Raw genomic sequence first — 17,150 nt, forward strand, 5'->3', positions numbered from 1 at the left:
ATGGATGGAGAATGGTTCTAATGTGTGGCCAGGCACCAGAGTCTTCAGTCCTAGAATGATTGAATCAAGCATTGAAAGGCTGCCCACAATGCATACGGAGATGAGGACGGTGGTGAGGGGTGGGGATGGGGGCAAGGACAAGCAAGAATGTTTCCCCCCACCCCGCAAGGCCCAACAGCAATGGAGGCCATCTGGGATAGAAGGTTGGAGGGGAGAGTCACTGCTAAGCAGACGGGAGGGGAGCTCTGGGAAGCTTCTGGAAAGATATGATGGGAGATAAAGGAGGGGTAGGTGGGGACCGGAGAGAGTGAGTAAAGCCAGGAGGTTATTTAATTATTCCAACTTCACCTTTTCTCAGAAAAGATATTCAGTCCGCTTACAAGGACACACAAGGTAAGTCAGGGCAGCAGAAATTAAAGCTAGCAAAACAAGGGTGGGCAGAAAGCAGAGCCAAGAATAAGGGTAGAAGTGCATACCATAAAAGCCTCTGCTCCCCCGAGGGGTGGGCCCCAAAGTTGGCTCTAAGCTTTCTAGCAGCCAACAGGAAAGGGGAAACCTTATCGTTACACAATTCACAATGTCCAGGAGATAAAAACAAACTCATTGCTCAGAAGGGCAACTGTTCTTAGTACTCAGATCAGACAGGAATTCCTCCCGGGGGTCCTCAGAGAGGATGCTGTGGGATACAATGAAAGACATCCTTGACAACATTCTTAAAACAGCGGTAGCAACGAGTTTCAAAGGGCTGTTTTTCATAAGGACCCTCAAGATCAACCGCCTGGATCCCACTGCAGCCAGGCAATTAGGAGCTAAAAATAGTGCTCGAAGGTGCACAACAGTACATCTAGTATGTTCACACTGGTGGGAAAAAAGAGGGTTATATATAGGCATGCATATGCATAGAATGCTTCTGGAAGGATACATTAGTAACAGCGGTTGCCTCTAGGGAGAGGAAGTGGAGGACTGTGGCCTGGGATAGGAGAGAGATTTCCTTTTCGTTGGAATACCGTTCTGTACCGCCCGGATTTGTGTTGACCATGTCTTATCTTTTTAAAAAAATTCAAGTCACTGAATTTTAGTTCCTACTTTCGTTACCGAAATAATAATGACATTCAGCGTCCAGAGGATCAGCTGGGTTTTATCTCAGAGCCACGGCCAGGCTGAGGATGTCCGAAAGTTCTTGATGTTTTGGGAAAGGATGAAAGTAACATTTTTGGAGCAACTCCTGGGTGCGAAGGGCTTTCGTTTCCATGAGCTCGTTTAATCCACACAATAATCCTGGGAGAGAAATCTACCTCATGGACAGTCAACTCTGTTTCCTCGGAGGGGACGCATGAGTTAAACTGCTTATTTTTCTTCCCGCTATTGATTTGTAGGAGAAATAAAAAAACTGGTAAGAAAACGGTGGCTATAGGGAATTTCAGATAGCTGTTGCATGGGACATACTTACACTTTCAAATTAGTCCTTGTGTATCTGAAATTCAAATTTAGCTGCGTGTCCGGAATGTTTTTTAACTTTAAAAAAATTGAGATATAATTGGCATCCCACATTCTAGTAGTTTCCGGGGCACAACATTCAATACGTGTGCATATACTGCAAAATGATCACCACAGTAAGTTTAGTTAATATCAATCTGGTATACTTCCCCATGTTTCAAAAAAAAAAAAAATAGAAGATTTTTTTAAATTTATGATTATTATTTTTAAAGATTTTATTTTTGGGGCGCCTGGGTGGCTCAGTCGGTGAAGCATCTGCCTTCGGCTCAGGTCATGATCCCAGGGTTCTGGGATCGAGCCCCATGTCGGGCTCCCTGCTCAGTGGGGGGCCTGCTTCTCCCTCTCCCACTGCTGCTCCCCCTGCTTGTGCTTGCTTGTTCTCTAGATGATTTTTTAAATTAAATCGATTTGACGTATAATTTTCATGTTTTTTAAATCCACTATGCCAATCTAAGGTTTTTAACTGGTGTATTTAGACCATACACATCAAATGTACTTATTTGCTAGTTATCCTGGAGATCAAGACCACCATTTTATTGTTGGTTTCCTGTTTGTTCTGTTTTTGTTTCTTTTCCCTAACTGCCTGTGTTTTGCTTTTACCATTTTTAGAATTCTATTTTAATTACCGGCATATGTCAGAGGTATTGTGGGTTCTGTTCCAGACCACCGCAAATAAAGCGACTATCACAATGAAGTGAGTCAAATGGATTTTTTTGGTTTCCTGGTGCATATAAAAGTTATGCTTACACCACACTGTAGTCTATTAAGTGTGCGATAGCATTATGTCTAAAAAAAGTATTTTTTTGGAAATATTGCAAGAATTACCAAAATGCGACACACAGACATGAAATGACCAAATGCTGTTGGGAAAATGGTACCAATAGACTTGCTTCATGTAAAGTCTCTATAAACCTTCAACATCCACAAAGCTGGGGCGCCTGGGTGGCTCAGTGGGATAAGCGTCTGCCTTCGGCTTGGGTCCTGCTCCCGCGTGGTGGGGAGCCTGCTTCTTCTCTCTCTGCCCCTTCCCCTGCTCATTCTCTCTCTCAAATAAATAAATAAATAAATAAAATCTTTTTAAAAAAACCCTTAAAGCACAATAAAGCAAGGTATGTTGTATCTGTGGTGCTTTGGGATGCATCTCTTTGTACAACATTTTAGCAACTGCTCTGGGCATGATATAAAATGTACATAATTGATCACAGGCTACAGATGTCTACGTCTTAACATTTTGAGTGAAACAGAAACCTTATCTCCCTTTATGTCCCTTTACTCTCCCTCATTCATAATTGTCGTTTATCCTATTCATTAATTTTTCTAGCTTTATTAAAGTATAATCGACCAGGGGCGCCTGGGTGGCTCAGTTGGTTAAGCGACTGCCTTCGGCTCAGGTCATGATCCTGGAGTCCCGGGATCGAGTCCCACATCGGGCTCCCTGCTCGGCAGGGAGTCTGCTTCTCCCTCTGACCCTCCTCCCTCTCATGCTCTCTGTCTCTCATTCTCTCTCTCGCAAATAAAAAAAAAAAAAAAAAAAAAAAGTATAATCGACCAACATATAATTGTCTTAAATATTCTACATACGTTGTGAACCACATCAGACAGGGTTATAAGTTTTGCTTCAAACATCAAACCTGATTTAGAAAACTCAGGAGGGGAAGGATTTCTATTGTATTTACCCATATTTTGCCTTACTGTGTTTTTCTTCTTTTGTGATGTTCCAAGAGTCGATTCCTTCTTTTGTCAATTCCTTTCTGTTTAGAGAATTGCCCTTAGCCACTTTTTCAGAGTAGGTCTGATGATGACACACCATTCTTCGCTTTCCTTCATCTAAAGAATGCCTTGGTTTCTCCCCTCGTTCCTGAAGGGTATTTTCATTGGATTCTGGCTTGATAGTTTTCTGCCAGCACTTCCTTCTGGCCCCATGGTTTCTGATGAGAAATCTGCTGTCATTTGAATTTTTTCCCCTATAGGTAAAGTATCATTTCTCTCTCCCTACTTTTGGGATTTTTTTCTTTGTCTTTGGGTTTTGAAAGTGTGACCATGATGTGTTTCAGTGTGGATTATATTTGGGTTTATCCCATTTGGGGCTCACTCAGCTTCTTCAATCTGTTGGTTTTGTTTTTTCTTTTTTTTTTGCTAAATTTAGGAAGTTTTCAGCCATTATTTCTTCGAGTACCTTTTAAACCTCATCTTTTTTCACCTCTCCTTGAACTCTGAGGTCATGAATGTTAGATTTTTTTGGTTAGAGTCATACAAGCCCCCATGAATGTTAGATTTTTTTGGTTAGAGTCATACAAGTTTCATTCTTTTTCCTTTCCATCTATTTTCTCTCTGGTGTTCCAAATGAGTCATCTCTGTTGTTCTATCTTCAAGTTCACTCACTGATACTTTCCTCTGGCCCCTCCACTCTGCTGTTGAGCCTAGCCATTGTTTTTGTTTTTGTTTTTTTTCAGTTCTAAAATCTCCAATTGTCCTTTTATATTTCTATTTCTTTGCTGAGATGGTCTATTATTTTTTACTAGTTTCAAGCATGTTCGTATTTGCTCACTGAAGCATTTTTATGACGGGTGCTTTAAAATCTTTGTCAGATGATTCTAACATCTCTGTCATCCTGGGGTTGGCATCTATTGATTGCCTTTTCTCAGTGAGCCTGAGATCCTCCTGGTTCCTGGAAATACGAGTCATTTTTTTATTGCAGCTTAGACATGTGGGGTGTTATGAGACTCTGGATCTTGTTTAAAACTTCTATTTCAGCCAGCTTTCTCAGACACCACACCGGGGAGAGAAGAGAGACATGGTCTCATAATGAGCCAGGTGAGGTAGAAGTCCAGGGTTCCCATTCAGGCTCCAGTAACACCCAGAGACTGAACAGGAGTGGGAGTTCAGGATCCCCAAGAGGCCCCTCTTTGAGGGACAGGAGTACCCCCACTGACAATATGGGGTGAGGGCCCCCTGGCGCCGGAAGCCCAGGGACCCATGCTAGGCCTTTTCCGAAACCACCCTGATGGGAGGTTGGGGACGCATCCTTACGGCTTAACAAGGGTGGAAATCTTGGCTTCCCACGGGGTCTCTGCTGGCTTGGGGCAGATAGAGCTGGTTTTCTGGGTTCCCTGTGTCTCCAGTACCCAGCCCAGGATATGCAAGGCAGAAAGAAAATCCAGAAGACTCACCACTATGTTGTTGCTCAGGTTATGAGAACCTATAGCTACTCTACCTTCCTCTCTCTGTCTTTCAGAGTCTTATTTTTTTAAGGATTTTTATTTATTTATTTGAGAGAGAGAGCGAGAGAGAGCGCACGCACGAGCAGGGGGGAGGAGCAGAGGGAGAGGGAGAAGCAGACTCTCCTGCTGAGCAGGGAGCCCGATGCGGGGCTCGATCCCAGGACCCTGGGATCATGACCTGAGCCAAAGGCAGATGCTTAACCGACTGGGCCACCCTAGGCGCCCCCAGAGTCTTATTTTTTAAACTATATAAGGTCCTGTATTTGACATTCTGTATTTTTATTTTCGAAAGCTGGCAACCCTACCTAGGATCCGTATTAATAGTTGAGGCAGTGAAGACAATGTGGGAATTTTGCATGCATTTTCAACTACAAGGAATAGAACAATGAGGTTTTCTCAGCCCCTATTAACTCATAAAATATTTTTGAGAGAGAGAGAGAGAATTCAGCTGAACAGCCAATTTTCTTGCACATTTCTGTTAATCAAAGTTTTACTGTGCTTCTGGAACCTTGGCCGACTTCCCTTCCCATATATTTGCCCGTGACGTTGAGTTTGTGCTAATGAGGCCCTCTGCTGTCTGCAGACAGAAGGGCAACGCCATAAATCTGCAGCCTCTAGCAAATTTCTCTGCAGGGGAACAAGGTGCATCAGGAGCCCATAAATTACATTCAATTCTTAGTGTAGCCGACCCCCAAACTTTGGGGAGCTGGAACGCCCTAGCTCTGTTTAACTTCTGCATACTCTTTCTTTCTCTCCTCACAGAGATGTGTTGTGGCGTGGTTTAAAAATGAAGGTTATATCAAACTGCATTTTTGACGTTTAGTGACAAGCTCTCCCCTTCACACCCAAATTGGGGGACTGAGAGCCACCTTGGGCCTTCACCAAGGCAGGCCTGGGCAGAGCAAACCCGTACTATCTGCCAGAGAGAGGAAAGGACTCACAGAGGCCAAGCTAGGACATGGGGTTGTGCTAGCCTGGAACCTTCCAGAGCCTTTACTCTGCCAGACTAAGAGGGAAGTAGACAGTGTTAAAGCTAGGGAGGCAGGCAGGCCTCAACCTATGGAAATAGGCTGGCTTTCCTTCCCTATTGCTTTCTACTCCATTCAGGCTTTTATGGACAGAGTCCCCAGTAGGGGCATGAAGAGAGGCAGTGGGAGCCGACCTTGTTCCTCAGCAGGGGAAGGAAGTCTGTCAAAAGGGAGACATGTTGCATATTGTCAGGAGCTCCCCCCCACCCAGAAGGACAGCACAACACAGCTACTCTCCCCCCTGAAGCTTTTCCCTCCCTCCCTCCCTCCAACCCATGGGAACAAAATTGCAGTTGAAACTGATTCCTTGTTGCTCCCTGCAGGGAGGAAGGAGGTGAACTCGTGCATACTGAGTGCCAGGAACCTTCCCAGGTGTTTGATAGAATTTGCATGGATATTCACAACAGCCCTACTGCAATTGATGCTAAGTAACACTGCTGTTGATGGAGGGTGGGTTACGCGTCAAGCACTATTCTACGCACTTCCCAGGGGGCGTTTAATTTCATCCTCACCCCCACCGCCCCAAGGTCTATACTGTTAGCGCTCCCTTCTTGACCACACAGCTGAGGAGTGGCGGAGCTGGGATTTGAACTCAGGTTCGACTTCAAAGCCCACTCTCTTAGTCACTACACTCAACTTTCGGAAAATAATAAAACTCAGATTTGAATCCGGGTCTATGAAGAACTTTCAAACCCACGGGTCTAGGCAAGGGAGTCAGACTGATAAAAGCTGTGTGCCCGAATCCGCAGTCCTACATGCAAGAGGGCTTGTGACACGCACACACAACCCCCACACACACTCAAACACACGCATGTGCACATACACACGCACTGGAGAGAACTTAAGGCCGTCAGATTGCACCTCAAGCTATTGATGCCCTTCTGCTAGGCCAGCCAGGTAAGAACCACAGGCCCCTGCTAGTTAACTGCCCTCTCCCCTCCCTGTGATGTTCTCACTGCTTCCTCAGAACTGCTGCGGAAGTCAAACTGGACCATCTGGAACCTGCTGGAAACCCTAGCTCTGTAACCGTGTGATTGGCCCAAGTCTTTGTTTTCTCACCTCACTTCCCGCCCAGCGTCTGGAGCCACGTCTGTCTGCTCTATAATCTTGAGGTGTCCACAGGCGAGATCCCTGGTGGGTTTTTTTTTTTTTTTTTAAGATTTTATTTATTTGACAGAGACACGGCGAGAGAGGGAACACAAGCAGGGGGAGCGGGAGAGGGAGAAGCAGGCTTCCCGCTGAGCGGGGAGCCCCACTCAGGGCTCGATCCCAGGACCCTGGGATCACGACCTGAGCCCAAGGCAGACGCTTAACGACTGAGCTACCCAGGCGCCCCAGTCCCTGGTGGTTTTGTGTGCAGAATAAAAAGGCCTCAGTGACCCGTAAAAAAAAAAAAAAATTAAAAAAAAAAAATAAGAAGAACCACAGAGGTAGTAGCTACTCTAGTGTGGAGAGTAGTGGCTGAAAGGAGTCAAGAGGGTGCTGGTCAGGTTCTGGCTTTTTTTTTAAAGATTTTATTTATTTATTTATTTTAGAGTGTGCGTGTGCATGTACACACGCACGAGTGGGGGGAAGGGCAGTGGGAGAGGGAGAACCTCAAGCAGACTCCCCACTGAGTGTGGAGCCCCATGTGGGGCTCCGTCCCACGACCCGGAGATCACGACCTGAGCCCAAACCAAGAGTCGGATGCTCAACCGACTGAGCCACCCAGGTGCCCCATGTTCTGTTTTTTGATCTGGGTGCTGGGTATGTTCAGTTTGTGAAAATTCAGTGAGCTATTAACTTGTGAATTGTTAACTTCCCTATATATTATACAACAGAAACTTTTGATTTCTTCAGAGACATACGAAGTTCTGGGAAGATCAAGTAGACATACTTTTTCTATTCCTTCTGTTAAGTACAACTGAAAGTTCTGGCCATTAGATATGACACAACCATAGAAGACTCTGAGAGGTGGAGAAAAGGCAGAGTAGCTAGGGGTATCTGACTCAAGGAACAGCATGGTCGTGAGTTCTCTGGGTTTTCTTTTTGCCTCATATATTCCAGACTTGAAGCTGAAGAAGCCAATGACCAGGAAACACCAATGGGCACAGGCAAAAGAACCCCAGCAAAAGGCATCTCTCTCTAGGAAAGGGGCAGCCTAAGAAAACAGAAAATTGCAGATATCCGTTTTTCTACTGTATCCAAACAGCACAGGAATAACTGGGGCCCCACCCCCACCAGCTAAGGCCACGTAGGGAGCAGAGACTTCGACTTCAGGCTGTACTGAACACCACAAGCCGTCACCTGCACCCCCTGCCAAGGGGTGTCAGAGAAGACTGAGCAAGTAGAGAAGTGGGACTTTCATCTGGTTGAATGATAATGAGGTTCCTCCCCTCCAGCGGTATCAGTGGAGACCATGCGGGGCGCCCGGACTTCCATCCCCACTAGGCAGTGATATCTACCCTTCCTGGCTGGGTAGTGTCAGGTGTGGTGGAGACTTGAAGATTTTCACCATCACCTAGCAGTAGCGAGACCACATTCCTCCAACCTTGTGGTGTCAGTGGAGGTCATGTGGGGAGTAGCTACAAGGAACTCCTACCCCTCCCAGCCAGGAGGGATCAATGGAAGTTGGGCAGAAGCTGGAACTCCCAATCCCACCCTGCAGTAACAAGGAGGCTCCCCACTTGGCTGTCAACAGATGCTGAGTGGGACCTGTACTTCAACCCCCAGGCGGCAGTCCTGGGGTGATGCGAATTTCCCCTTCTAGGGCTGGAGCAGTGTCAGAGGGAGCCGGCTAAAACAGAGAGCTTGGGAAGACTGGATTGGACACCCCAGCAAAGAGGATAGAAGGATGGCAAATAAGCACGTGAAAAGATGTCCAACCTCATTAGCCACTAGGGAAATGAAAATGAAAACCACAATGAGACATCACTACACACCTATCAGAGTAGCTAAAATTAAAAAAAAAAAAAATTAGTGACAACACTGAATGCTGGTGAGGATGCAGAGAAACTCTTGTCGAAAACCGATCTCTGTGCTCTGGAGCCGAAATAGAACACAAAGACAGAATTTGGGGATAAAGAAGAATGATAGGGGCGCCTGGGTGGCTGGGCATCCAACTCTTGATTTTGGCTGGGGTACTGATCTCAGGGTCTTGGGATCGAGCCCCAAGGCGGGCTCCATGCCCGGCATGGAGCCTGCTTAAAATTCTCTCTCTTTCCCTCTGCCCCTCCACCCCCCGTTTGCTCACTCGCTGTCTCTCTCTCAAAAAATTAAATAAATTAATTAAGAGGAGCAATAGTTTTATTACTTTGCGAGGCAAAGGAGGCTGCAGCAGGCTAATGCTTTCAAAACTGCAGACCCGCCCAGGGAGGAAAAGGCTGAGGGGCTTTATAGGAAAATACAGAATCTGGGTGGTTTTGATAGGAATCTGGTACATGCTGGGAGCCACGTTTGATCATGTCTTCAAGGTAGTCTCATGACTGGACTAGTACAGGTGCCGGCCATCCCAGTCTTGTTACTAAGTATACATTGAGGTCAGTGAGATGGCAGTATCAATACGGAGTTCCTGGAACAAAGGGTTCTATAGAAAAACAAGTGAAGGGGAGAGGGAGGCTTCAAGAATGAGGAAAAGAAAAATCTGTTCACTTCAGTCAAGCCTTGCTGAAGCGTTAAGTGTGTCCATCTTAATTTCCATCCATCTTTATGTTTCTATAGCAGTTTGAAAACTGGATCACTCATATATTGCTGGTAGGAATGCAAAATGGTACGACCACTCTGGAAACCAGTTTGGGAGTGTCTTAAAAAAAAAAACAAAACTTAACATGCAACTACCATACAACTCAGCAACTGCATTTCTGGGCTTTTATCCTGGAGAAGTAAAAACTTAGGTTCACACAACACCCTATACATGAATGTCAACAGTGGTTTTATTCTCAGCCCAAACCCAGAAACACAAATGTCCTTCGTTAAGTAAATGGTTAAACAAATTGGTACAAGTACACCATGGCACTAAAAAGGAACAAACTATTGAAACATACAACTTGGATGAACCTCCAGAGAATAAGGCTGAGTTTAAAGAAAAAGCCAAAAGGTTACATCTTGCCGGATTCTACTTATACAACATTCTTGAAATGACAAGATCTTGGGAATGGAGCACAGGTTAGTTAATTGCCAGGGGTTAATGAGGGGGGTGGGGGTGGGTTATTTAAGGCAGTGGAGGGCTCCTTGTGGTGATGGCACTCTTTGTATCTTGTTTGTATCAATGAATCAATTCCAGTTGTATATTACACTACAGTTCTGCAAGATGTTACACTGGGAGAAACGGGGTGAAGGGCATATGGGATCTCTGTTGTTTTTTTACAACTGCCTAGGATGTCAAAATTATCTATTTTTATTATCTCAAAATAAACATTTTAATTAAAAAAAAAGCATAGGGACTCTGTTCAGCATGGACGCAAGGCTCTGGAGCCCTCACCCCCACCCTTCCATGAGTCTCTGATTGCCATTCTCTATCTGGCTTGCTGCTGTAGCCTTCCAAGTCTGGCCTTGGACTTGTTAAACGGTTATTGCAGATCCTCCTCAGTTAGCCTGCGGCTCTACCTCTTGCTTCACTCAGCCATACCTCCTAAATACACTGAAATAATCTTCACTGTGATGACGTGACAGATTATGAGTTAAGGCTCTTCACGCACGTTTCCCAGATTGTCTGTAATGCTGCCGTGAACTGTCTATAATTTTTTTTCTTTTTTTAAATATTTTTTTAAAGATTTTATTTATCAGAGAGAGACAGAGGCAGGCAGAGGAGCCTGATGCAGGGCTCCATCCCAGGACCCTGGGATCATGACCTGAGCCGAAGGCAGGCGCTTAACCGACTGAGCCACCCAGGCGCCCCTGTCTATAATTATCAAAAGACCCCCGTCTCTTTCTGTCGGAACCTTCTGTTGGCTTCTATTTATTTTCCTTCTGTAGATAACCTATAACCCAGATTTTTATCTTGTGCATTTTAAAACCCTTTTTACCTTTCTCCCGTATAGCCCATCTTTCCTGGGGTTCCATGACCTCCCCCAACTTCTCCTTGTCCTTTGGATTCGAACACCCAGAATACTCGAGCCTGGCCTCATTTGCAGCCCTGCGGCTTCAGGACTATCTGGAGAGGGCATTTGGGCAAAAGTGTATCGATGGGCTGAGGGCCGCGGTGGCTGCCAGCGTGGGGTTGAGCGAGGGGCCGGGGGGGTGGGGCTCCGCCCGGAGGGGCCGCCTCCTCTGCCCGCCGAGCTCCGCTCCGGCGGCGCCGGGGGCCCGGCTGTTGCGGCTCCCGGGGAGCGGGGCCGTGCGGGCCGCAAGCCCGGAGCGCGCCGGCTGGACCGAGGCGCTGCGGGCCGCCGTGGCCGAGCTGCGCGCCGTCCCCACCGACACGCTGTACGGCCTGGCCTGTTCTGCGAGCTGCTCAGCGGCACTGGGCGCTGTGTACCGCCTCAAGGGCCGCAGCGAGGCCAAGCCGCTGGCCGTCTGCCTGGGCCGCGTGGCGGACGTCTACAGGTACTGCCATGTGAGGGTACCTGAGGGACTCCTGAAAGACTTACTACCAGGACCAGTGACCCTGGTGTTGGAACGCTCGGAGGAGCTCAATAAGGACCTGAACCCCTTTACTCCTCTTGTAGGCATCCGGATTCCTGACCATGCCTTCATACAGGATTTGGTCCAGGTGTTCGGGGGACCAGTCGCTCTCACCAGTGCCAACCTTAGCTCCCAGGCCAGTTCTCTGAATGTCGAGGAGTTCCAGGACCTCTGGCCTCAGTTGTCCCTGGTCATTGATGGGGGACCAACTGGGGATGGCCAGAGCCCCGAGTATCGCCTGGGCTCAACTGTGGTTGATTTGTCTGTACCTGGAAAGTTTGACATCATTCGTCCAGGCTGTGCCCTGGAGAGTACTGCAGCCATCCTCCAGCAGAAGTACGGGCTGCGCCCCTCGCACTGATCCTGCTTCTGCATCTCAGGAAGAGGGGAGGGCCCCAGGACTGGTGCTGGACACTGTGTGTCTGTCCGCTGGGGATTGGCAAGGCCTCACAGAGGCCACTGGGGCTGCGACGTCACTAGTCTGACTCTTTAAGGCACTGCCTTTTTCTGAACACTGTAGACCAAGCCCCAGAAGCTGCTGGTTTCGTCTCACACCTGATGGGGAGGTCATATTTATTATCTGTAATTTCAAATATTATCAGCCAAAAGCTGACGTAGAGACTTTATTTGAGAACATTCCTAAGTTTCTTTTTCAAAAATCTTTTTTGAAAAATAATTTGAGGAACAGATTTGGAATCCAGTTGGAGCCCCCTGTCTGGCGGGTAGTGGCATTTAAGGTCCAAATCAGCCAGAGCACCAGCTGGTGCTGTTTAAAAGTCTCCAGTGACCAAAGGCATGTACTCAGGCACCTGAAGCTGGAACCATAGTAGGATAAAGACTGTTGAGCCACAGGCCCGACACTATTTTCTCTGAACTGGAGAGGCCGGTGGTGTGGTGTGCCAGAAGGCCTGGTGGAGAGAAGTCAGCATTTTGGACTAATGGTGAGAAGTGAGCTCAGTTGGCAAGGAGCGGGGGTAGGGAAGTCCAAATCAAAGAATACTGGAAAACAAATCTCCACTGTTCTTTTCAGCTAGTAGCTTTTTTGTTATTTAGTTATAAAATAAATTATAATGAGTTATGCCTGTAAAAAAAAAAAAAAAAAAAGTGTATCGATGGCCTCCTCTCCGCTGGCTGCAAAGGCTGCCCGTTGAGCCCTCCTGGCGAGGTGCCCCGGCCGGGGTACCTGGGACTGAGCAGTTCCTCGACCAAACTTCAGCCTCATCCCCAGTACTCCACGGTACCAGCGTCCGCCGGGCACTCAGGCATCCTTCTCCCTCAATCAAACGTCAAACGTCAAAACGTCACCAGGTTCTGTGGCATTTTTCTCCCAGATCTACTGTAAATGGGTCTTCTCTCGCCCTGGCTGCCCTCATCCCCTCTCCCTCTTTCACTCTCGCCCCCCACCCAATCCGCTCTTCACATCACTGCCACTTTAACTGAGTGACTCCGACCCGGTCAGCACCCTGCTTAAACCCCTCGGTGGCTCGTCTTTGCTCCCAGGATAGAGCTCAAACACCAGAGTACGTCTTCCACGAGTAGGGTTCCCATATAACAGGCTTACATTGTTATCTGAACCAGGGCGCTTTTGAGAGCGAAAGGTGGTGCCATCAACAAATACACTGGGACAACAGGTGTGTGGTCACTCTACTTCAAAGATCCTTCAGGATCTGGTCTCAGCAGCGCCACCCCTCACCACAGCTCCCCATCCTACCCTCAAACACAGACATACACAGGCACACACGCACACACACACCCCGTTCTTTAGGGGGCCCACGTAAGCACATGCTCTTCTGTCTGCCTGAAAGATCCTTTTCCCCATCCCTCCTTTGGCGAATTTCTAATCAACTGCTTCCAAAGTCAAAATTATTTTCTCCGGGATGCCTTCCTGACTCCCAACACTGGCTGAGGCGCCCCCCCTCCTGTGCTCCCATCGCATCTTGCTCTTCCCTCACCACAGGCCTCATCACACGTAATTGTAATGCCCTGTTTTCCTCTCTAGACCAGAGCGCCTGGGGGGGGGGGCCCTGTCAGATTCGTTTCTGGGTCCCTAGCATCTGGCACCGCGCTTGGTTTGTGAAAAGCCATTGAGCTGCGCACTTAGACTTTGCGCACCTTCCTGTCTGCCGAATGAATGGGAATCGGGCACCGTGTTGTCCCCCTGGCTGCTGGGGGTATTAAGGGGAAGAGGGGACCTGGAGGACCAGCAGGTGCTCAGGCTCCTGCTCACGCCTCTCAAGGCTGGAGCTAGTCCCCCGCCCCGTCCCCGCTGCCCCCCGTCCTCTGCTTGGCTCCCCCTAGTGGCAGCTGGGCAGCAATGACGGGTCCCGTGGGCCAGGTGGCCACTGCAGCCAAGGGACGGGAGGAGGGCAGCGTCCTCAGCCAGGCTTCAACTCCTGCTGGGCAGCCCTCCCTCCCCTGCCTGGCTGCAGCCCCTCCTGCGCCACAGAGTCCCCATCCACGGGGTCACCAGAGGCCCTACCCCAAGAACTTTGAGGGTGAGGACTGAGGTTGGGTAGTGTGGCTCCAGGCTAACGTCCATGCTAGAGGTAGAAAACCGCTGTTCCGTGTAGTGCCCTTGCAAAATGTATTGGTCAAGCCTGGCTGCCCTCTTTTGCCTTATATTCAAACCCTGGATCAGAGTCACAAGATGTGAGTGAGCTCAGGGCAACACTATGGATGAAGCGACAAGACCCAGCTGCGGCATGAGTGGATGCGCTGAGTGTGGTGGTGGGGACTTGGAAAATCTAAGGATGGGGCCAGTTGAAAACACCAAGCAGGGTGGAGGGGAATGGGATGAAGGCCTGTTACCCCGCTGCAAAATGAGCTTTCCCCTCCCCTTATTTGGAACTTTATAGTTGGTAGCTGAGCTATTGGGAGAATACCTTGGGGGAAAGAGCTCAGGGAAAGGGAAAGACGGGAGAAGGGTCTCACTCTGGTGGCTTAGCGCATGGGTAGGGACAGTAGCCTGTCGCTGAGGGGCATCCAATAGGCCAGCAACAGAGGATCACACTCACATGGACTCAAGCTGGAGCAAGGAGCCAGCCAGGTTTCTGAGCCCCGGGGGGGGGGGGGCGGTGGCTGGTGAGGTGACCAAGGGCTGCGATGGAAAAAGCTACCCTGCCCCTCTCTCTCTCCTTCCCAGTCACTCTGCAAGCAAAAACAAACAAAAAACAAAAACCACGAAGGGAACATTCTCAAAAAAGGCCAAGTGGGCCTAAGAAGCTTCATGGCAAGACTACTTGGGCACCTCAGAGGCTAAGGGCATCCAGGGGTGCGGGCAGGAGAGTGAGGCGGAATGGAAGGTGGTGGTCAGGAAGAAGTGTCTTCTTTCTTGGAGCCCTTGGTGCTGAGACACAAAGCGATCTCGGGAAGGGCGGGGTGGTAGCAATCTGTCCAGCCGCCACAAGCCCTTTCCCTTTGCAATCTTTGGGGCCTTGGAGAGCAGAACTAGATAATCGTGACCACAGGTCTTCCAGGTCTGAATATGCCTGCCGCTATCCCAGCCCCCTGCCGTTGTCCCACAAGTACCGAGACTTTGAAGAAGGGGACTTAGGAGAAATGCTTTATCAGAGACTCTGTGGAATACTGAATTTTATCCATCAGGATTCGGGGCAGAATTTCCTTTACTCTGAAACAGGGAGTCTCAGACTAGTAGAAAAAAGATCTGCAGGAGAAAAACAGGCCTCAAAACATGGCAGGAATAAAGTAGGAGGGGGGAGTCCTGAGCTGTAGCATTCTTGCCTTGAAACCATGACCTGACGTCATGACAGGAGCCACCTGTTCCAAGCAGCTGGGGGGTGGGCGGCGGGGGGGAGATACCCCGGTGTGCTCTTTTGGATAATCGTTTGCAAAAGGCTGAGCCTGTAAGAACAGCCTTCCGGGAGAGCCAGCAGTTGGCAAAAAGGCAGCAAATGACTAACAGGCACAAGGTCAATCCTTGGCCTGAAAATGAGGTGTGAATTAACTTCCAGTATGTTCCTGCCCCGTGGTTGTATTAATTCTAATCCTCCCTCCTCCCATTTGCAGCTATTGAGGGCAGTATAGAGGACTCTGGTGACCTCAGTTATCATGTGATGGGCAGGGGTGGGGGGGTGGGGGTTTGGCATCCCTAGAGGACGCATCTGGCGGGAGGCTAGGGGTGCAAACTGAAAGGTAGGAAGCTGGCTCCCCCTCCTGACCAAATGTAATGGCTGTTTCCACCAATAGGGCATTTACTCCCTCAGTGGTCTTCAGTCGGCTTGGGGGGCCCAGCGGCAGTGCAGAGCCTTCTTTCTTCATCCTCACTTCCAGAGTTCTTTGTGCGGGAGGTGCCTCCAATAACCAGATTCCTTTCCAGAAGCCTCTTACCCTCCCCCACAACCAAGAGCTACTAAGAGATGGTAGGAGGCAAGATCGCTAAGAGGGGCAGGTTTTTCTTTTTTTTAACTACAGGCTTTTTCCATGAGCTTAATACCCCTCAGGTCAAGGGCTACATGCTATTAACAGTCCAATTAAATAAACTCTCTAGCAGAAAATGCTTCACTTCCCAATCTGGCAGGGAGACCAGCAGCCCCAATTTGAGATGACTCTTCTATAAAGCCATTAGCTTGGGGACTCGGTGTGGTGAGGTTCGTGATGTTCCGAGCAGTCTCCCCTCTGGCTCGGAGGGTGGAAGGTGAGGGGTGTGGGGCAGAAGCCGGGGATGCCTCTGGCTCCGCAGCAGTCATCTGGCCCTTACAGGTGCAGGCCCATTCGGCTTCGGTGCCTCGCCCTCCCACCCCGCCACGTCTGTTCCTGCTGCTGTTCCGTAGTCGAGGATCACTGGCCTTCCAGGGCACGTGGGGTGCTCCCACTAGAGGCAAAAAAGAGACGGTCTCGGAGGTGCTATGGCGCTTTGCTGGGTGTCACGGGAAACTGAACACTGACCCTCCCCCAGGCACAGGGGCCAAAGGTGGGGATCGAGGGATTATCTAGGAACTGGATTACCCAAGGCGGCCCACAGTACAGTCAAAATGTTCGGACACAGCAAGCCCCGAGCCACTGATCCAATACTTGAGGGAACTGCATGGTCGGCAGGTTAGGGCACTGAGGCTCCATGTCAGCGGCTGCCGGAGCCAAGGCCCGATGACGTGAACGAGGGCTAGCGGGTCGGAGGCACACACTTCAGAGCCCACCTCGGTCCCTTTGGAATCACCCCCCCCTTTTTTTTTTCTCAAAAGACTCACTGTAAAGTCGATATCCCAGTATTCAACATAAAGCGCAACTGAGGCAAACAAAAGCAGAAGCAGGCTTCAAAGATAAAGGGGCGCTCTGCACAAAGCTCCAGAAGCATGTGGCTTCACCCGAAGTAAAAGAACTCCCTTATTTGATGAGGCACCAAAAAAACAAAAACAAAAACCCACTGAGCGTTCTGGAATGCATAATTCATTCAATTGTACACATTCATCTTCCCCAGTTTTTAATTAGAAGGCCTGAAATTAAATGCCACACGTGTGTCTACTACTGATCGAGGGAACGTTTGCATTTGGCAAAATTGGTTCCAAATGAATAAATTCTAGAAAATTGAGAAAGTACTGACTTTCTAGCCCCGGGAAGAAGAACCGGAGATCCAGCAGGCCCAACACGTGCTGTCCCTCAGGTATAAGGGCACAGAATCTCACCGTATTTGGTTCTCGGTAAACCCCAGACTTCTTCAGGTCTTATCGTTGAACAGAACTGCGGCCAAGGCCTTCTCTGGGCTTAACCACGCAGCTAACGGTCCGGAGACACGGAAGTTCAGAGCTATCACTGGGCAGCAAGACCCCTAGACCAACCCTGGAGCAGA

The 17,150-nt window shown here is 48.9% G+C and overlaps 1 protein-coding gene across 1 annotated transcript; it reads left to right on the forward strand.

Moving 5' to 3' along the window:
* Positions 1–10,784: 10,784 nt before the first annotated feature.
* Positions 10,785–11,737, forward strand: LOC116624668 (yrdC domain-containing protein, mitochondrial-like). Its single transcript, XM_032392771.1, has one exon. It carries the CDS (start codon positions 10,785–10,787, stop codon positions 11,706–11,708), a length of 924 nt encoding a protein of 307 aa, XP_032248662.1. The 3' UTR covers positions 11,709–11,737.
* The last annotated feature ends 5,413 nt before the right edge of the window (positions 11,738–17,150 follow it).

The sequence above is a fragment of the Phoca vitulina genome, unplaced genomic scaffold, assembly GCF_004348235.1.
Source record: "Phoca vitulina isolate PV1807 unplaced genomic scaffold, GSC_HSeal_1.0 scaffold69, whole genome shotgun sequence".
Taxonomy (NCBI): domain Eukaryota; kingdom Metazoa; phylum Chordata; class Mammalia; order Carnivora; family Phocidae; genus Phoca; species Phoca vitulina.

Excerpts from the sequence above, each read along its gene's own strand:
- LOC116624668 (XM_032392771.1), top strand. The coding sequence starts at position 10,785 with ATGACCTCCCCCAACTTCTCCTTGTCCTTTGGATTCGAACACCCAGAA.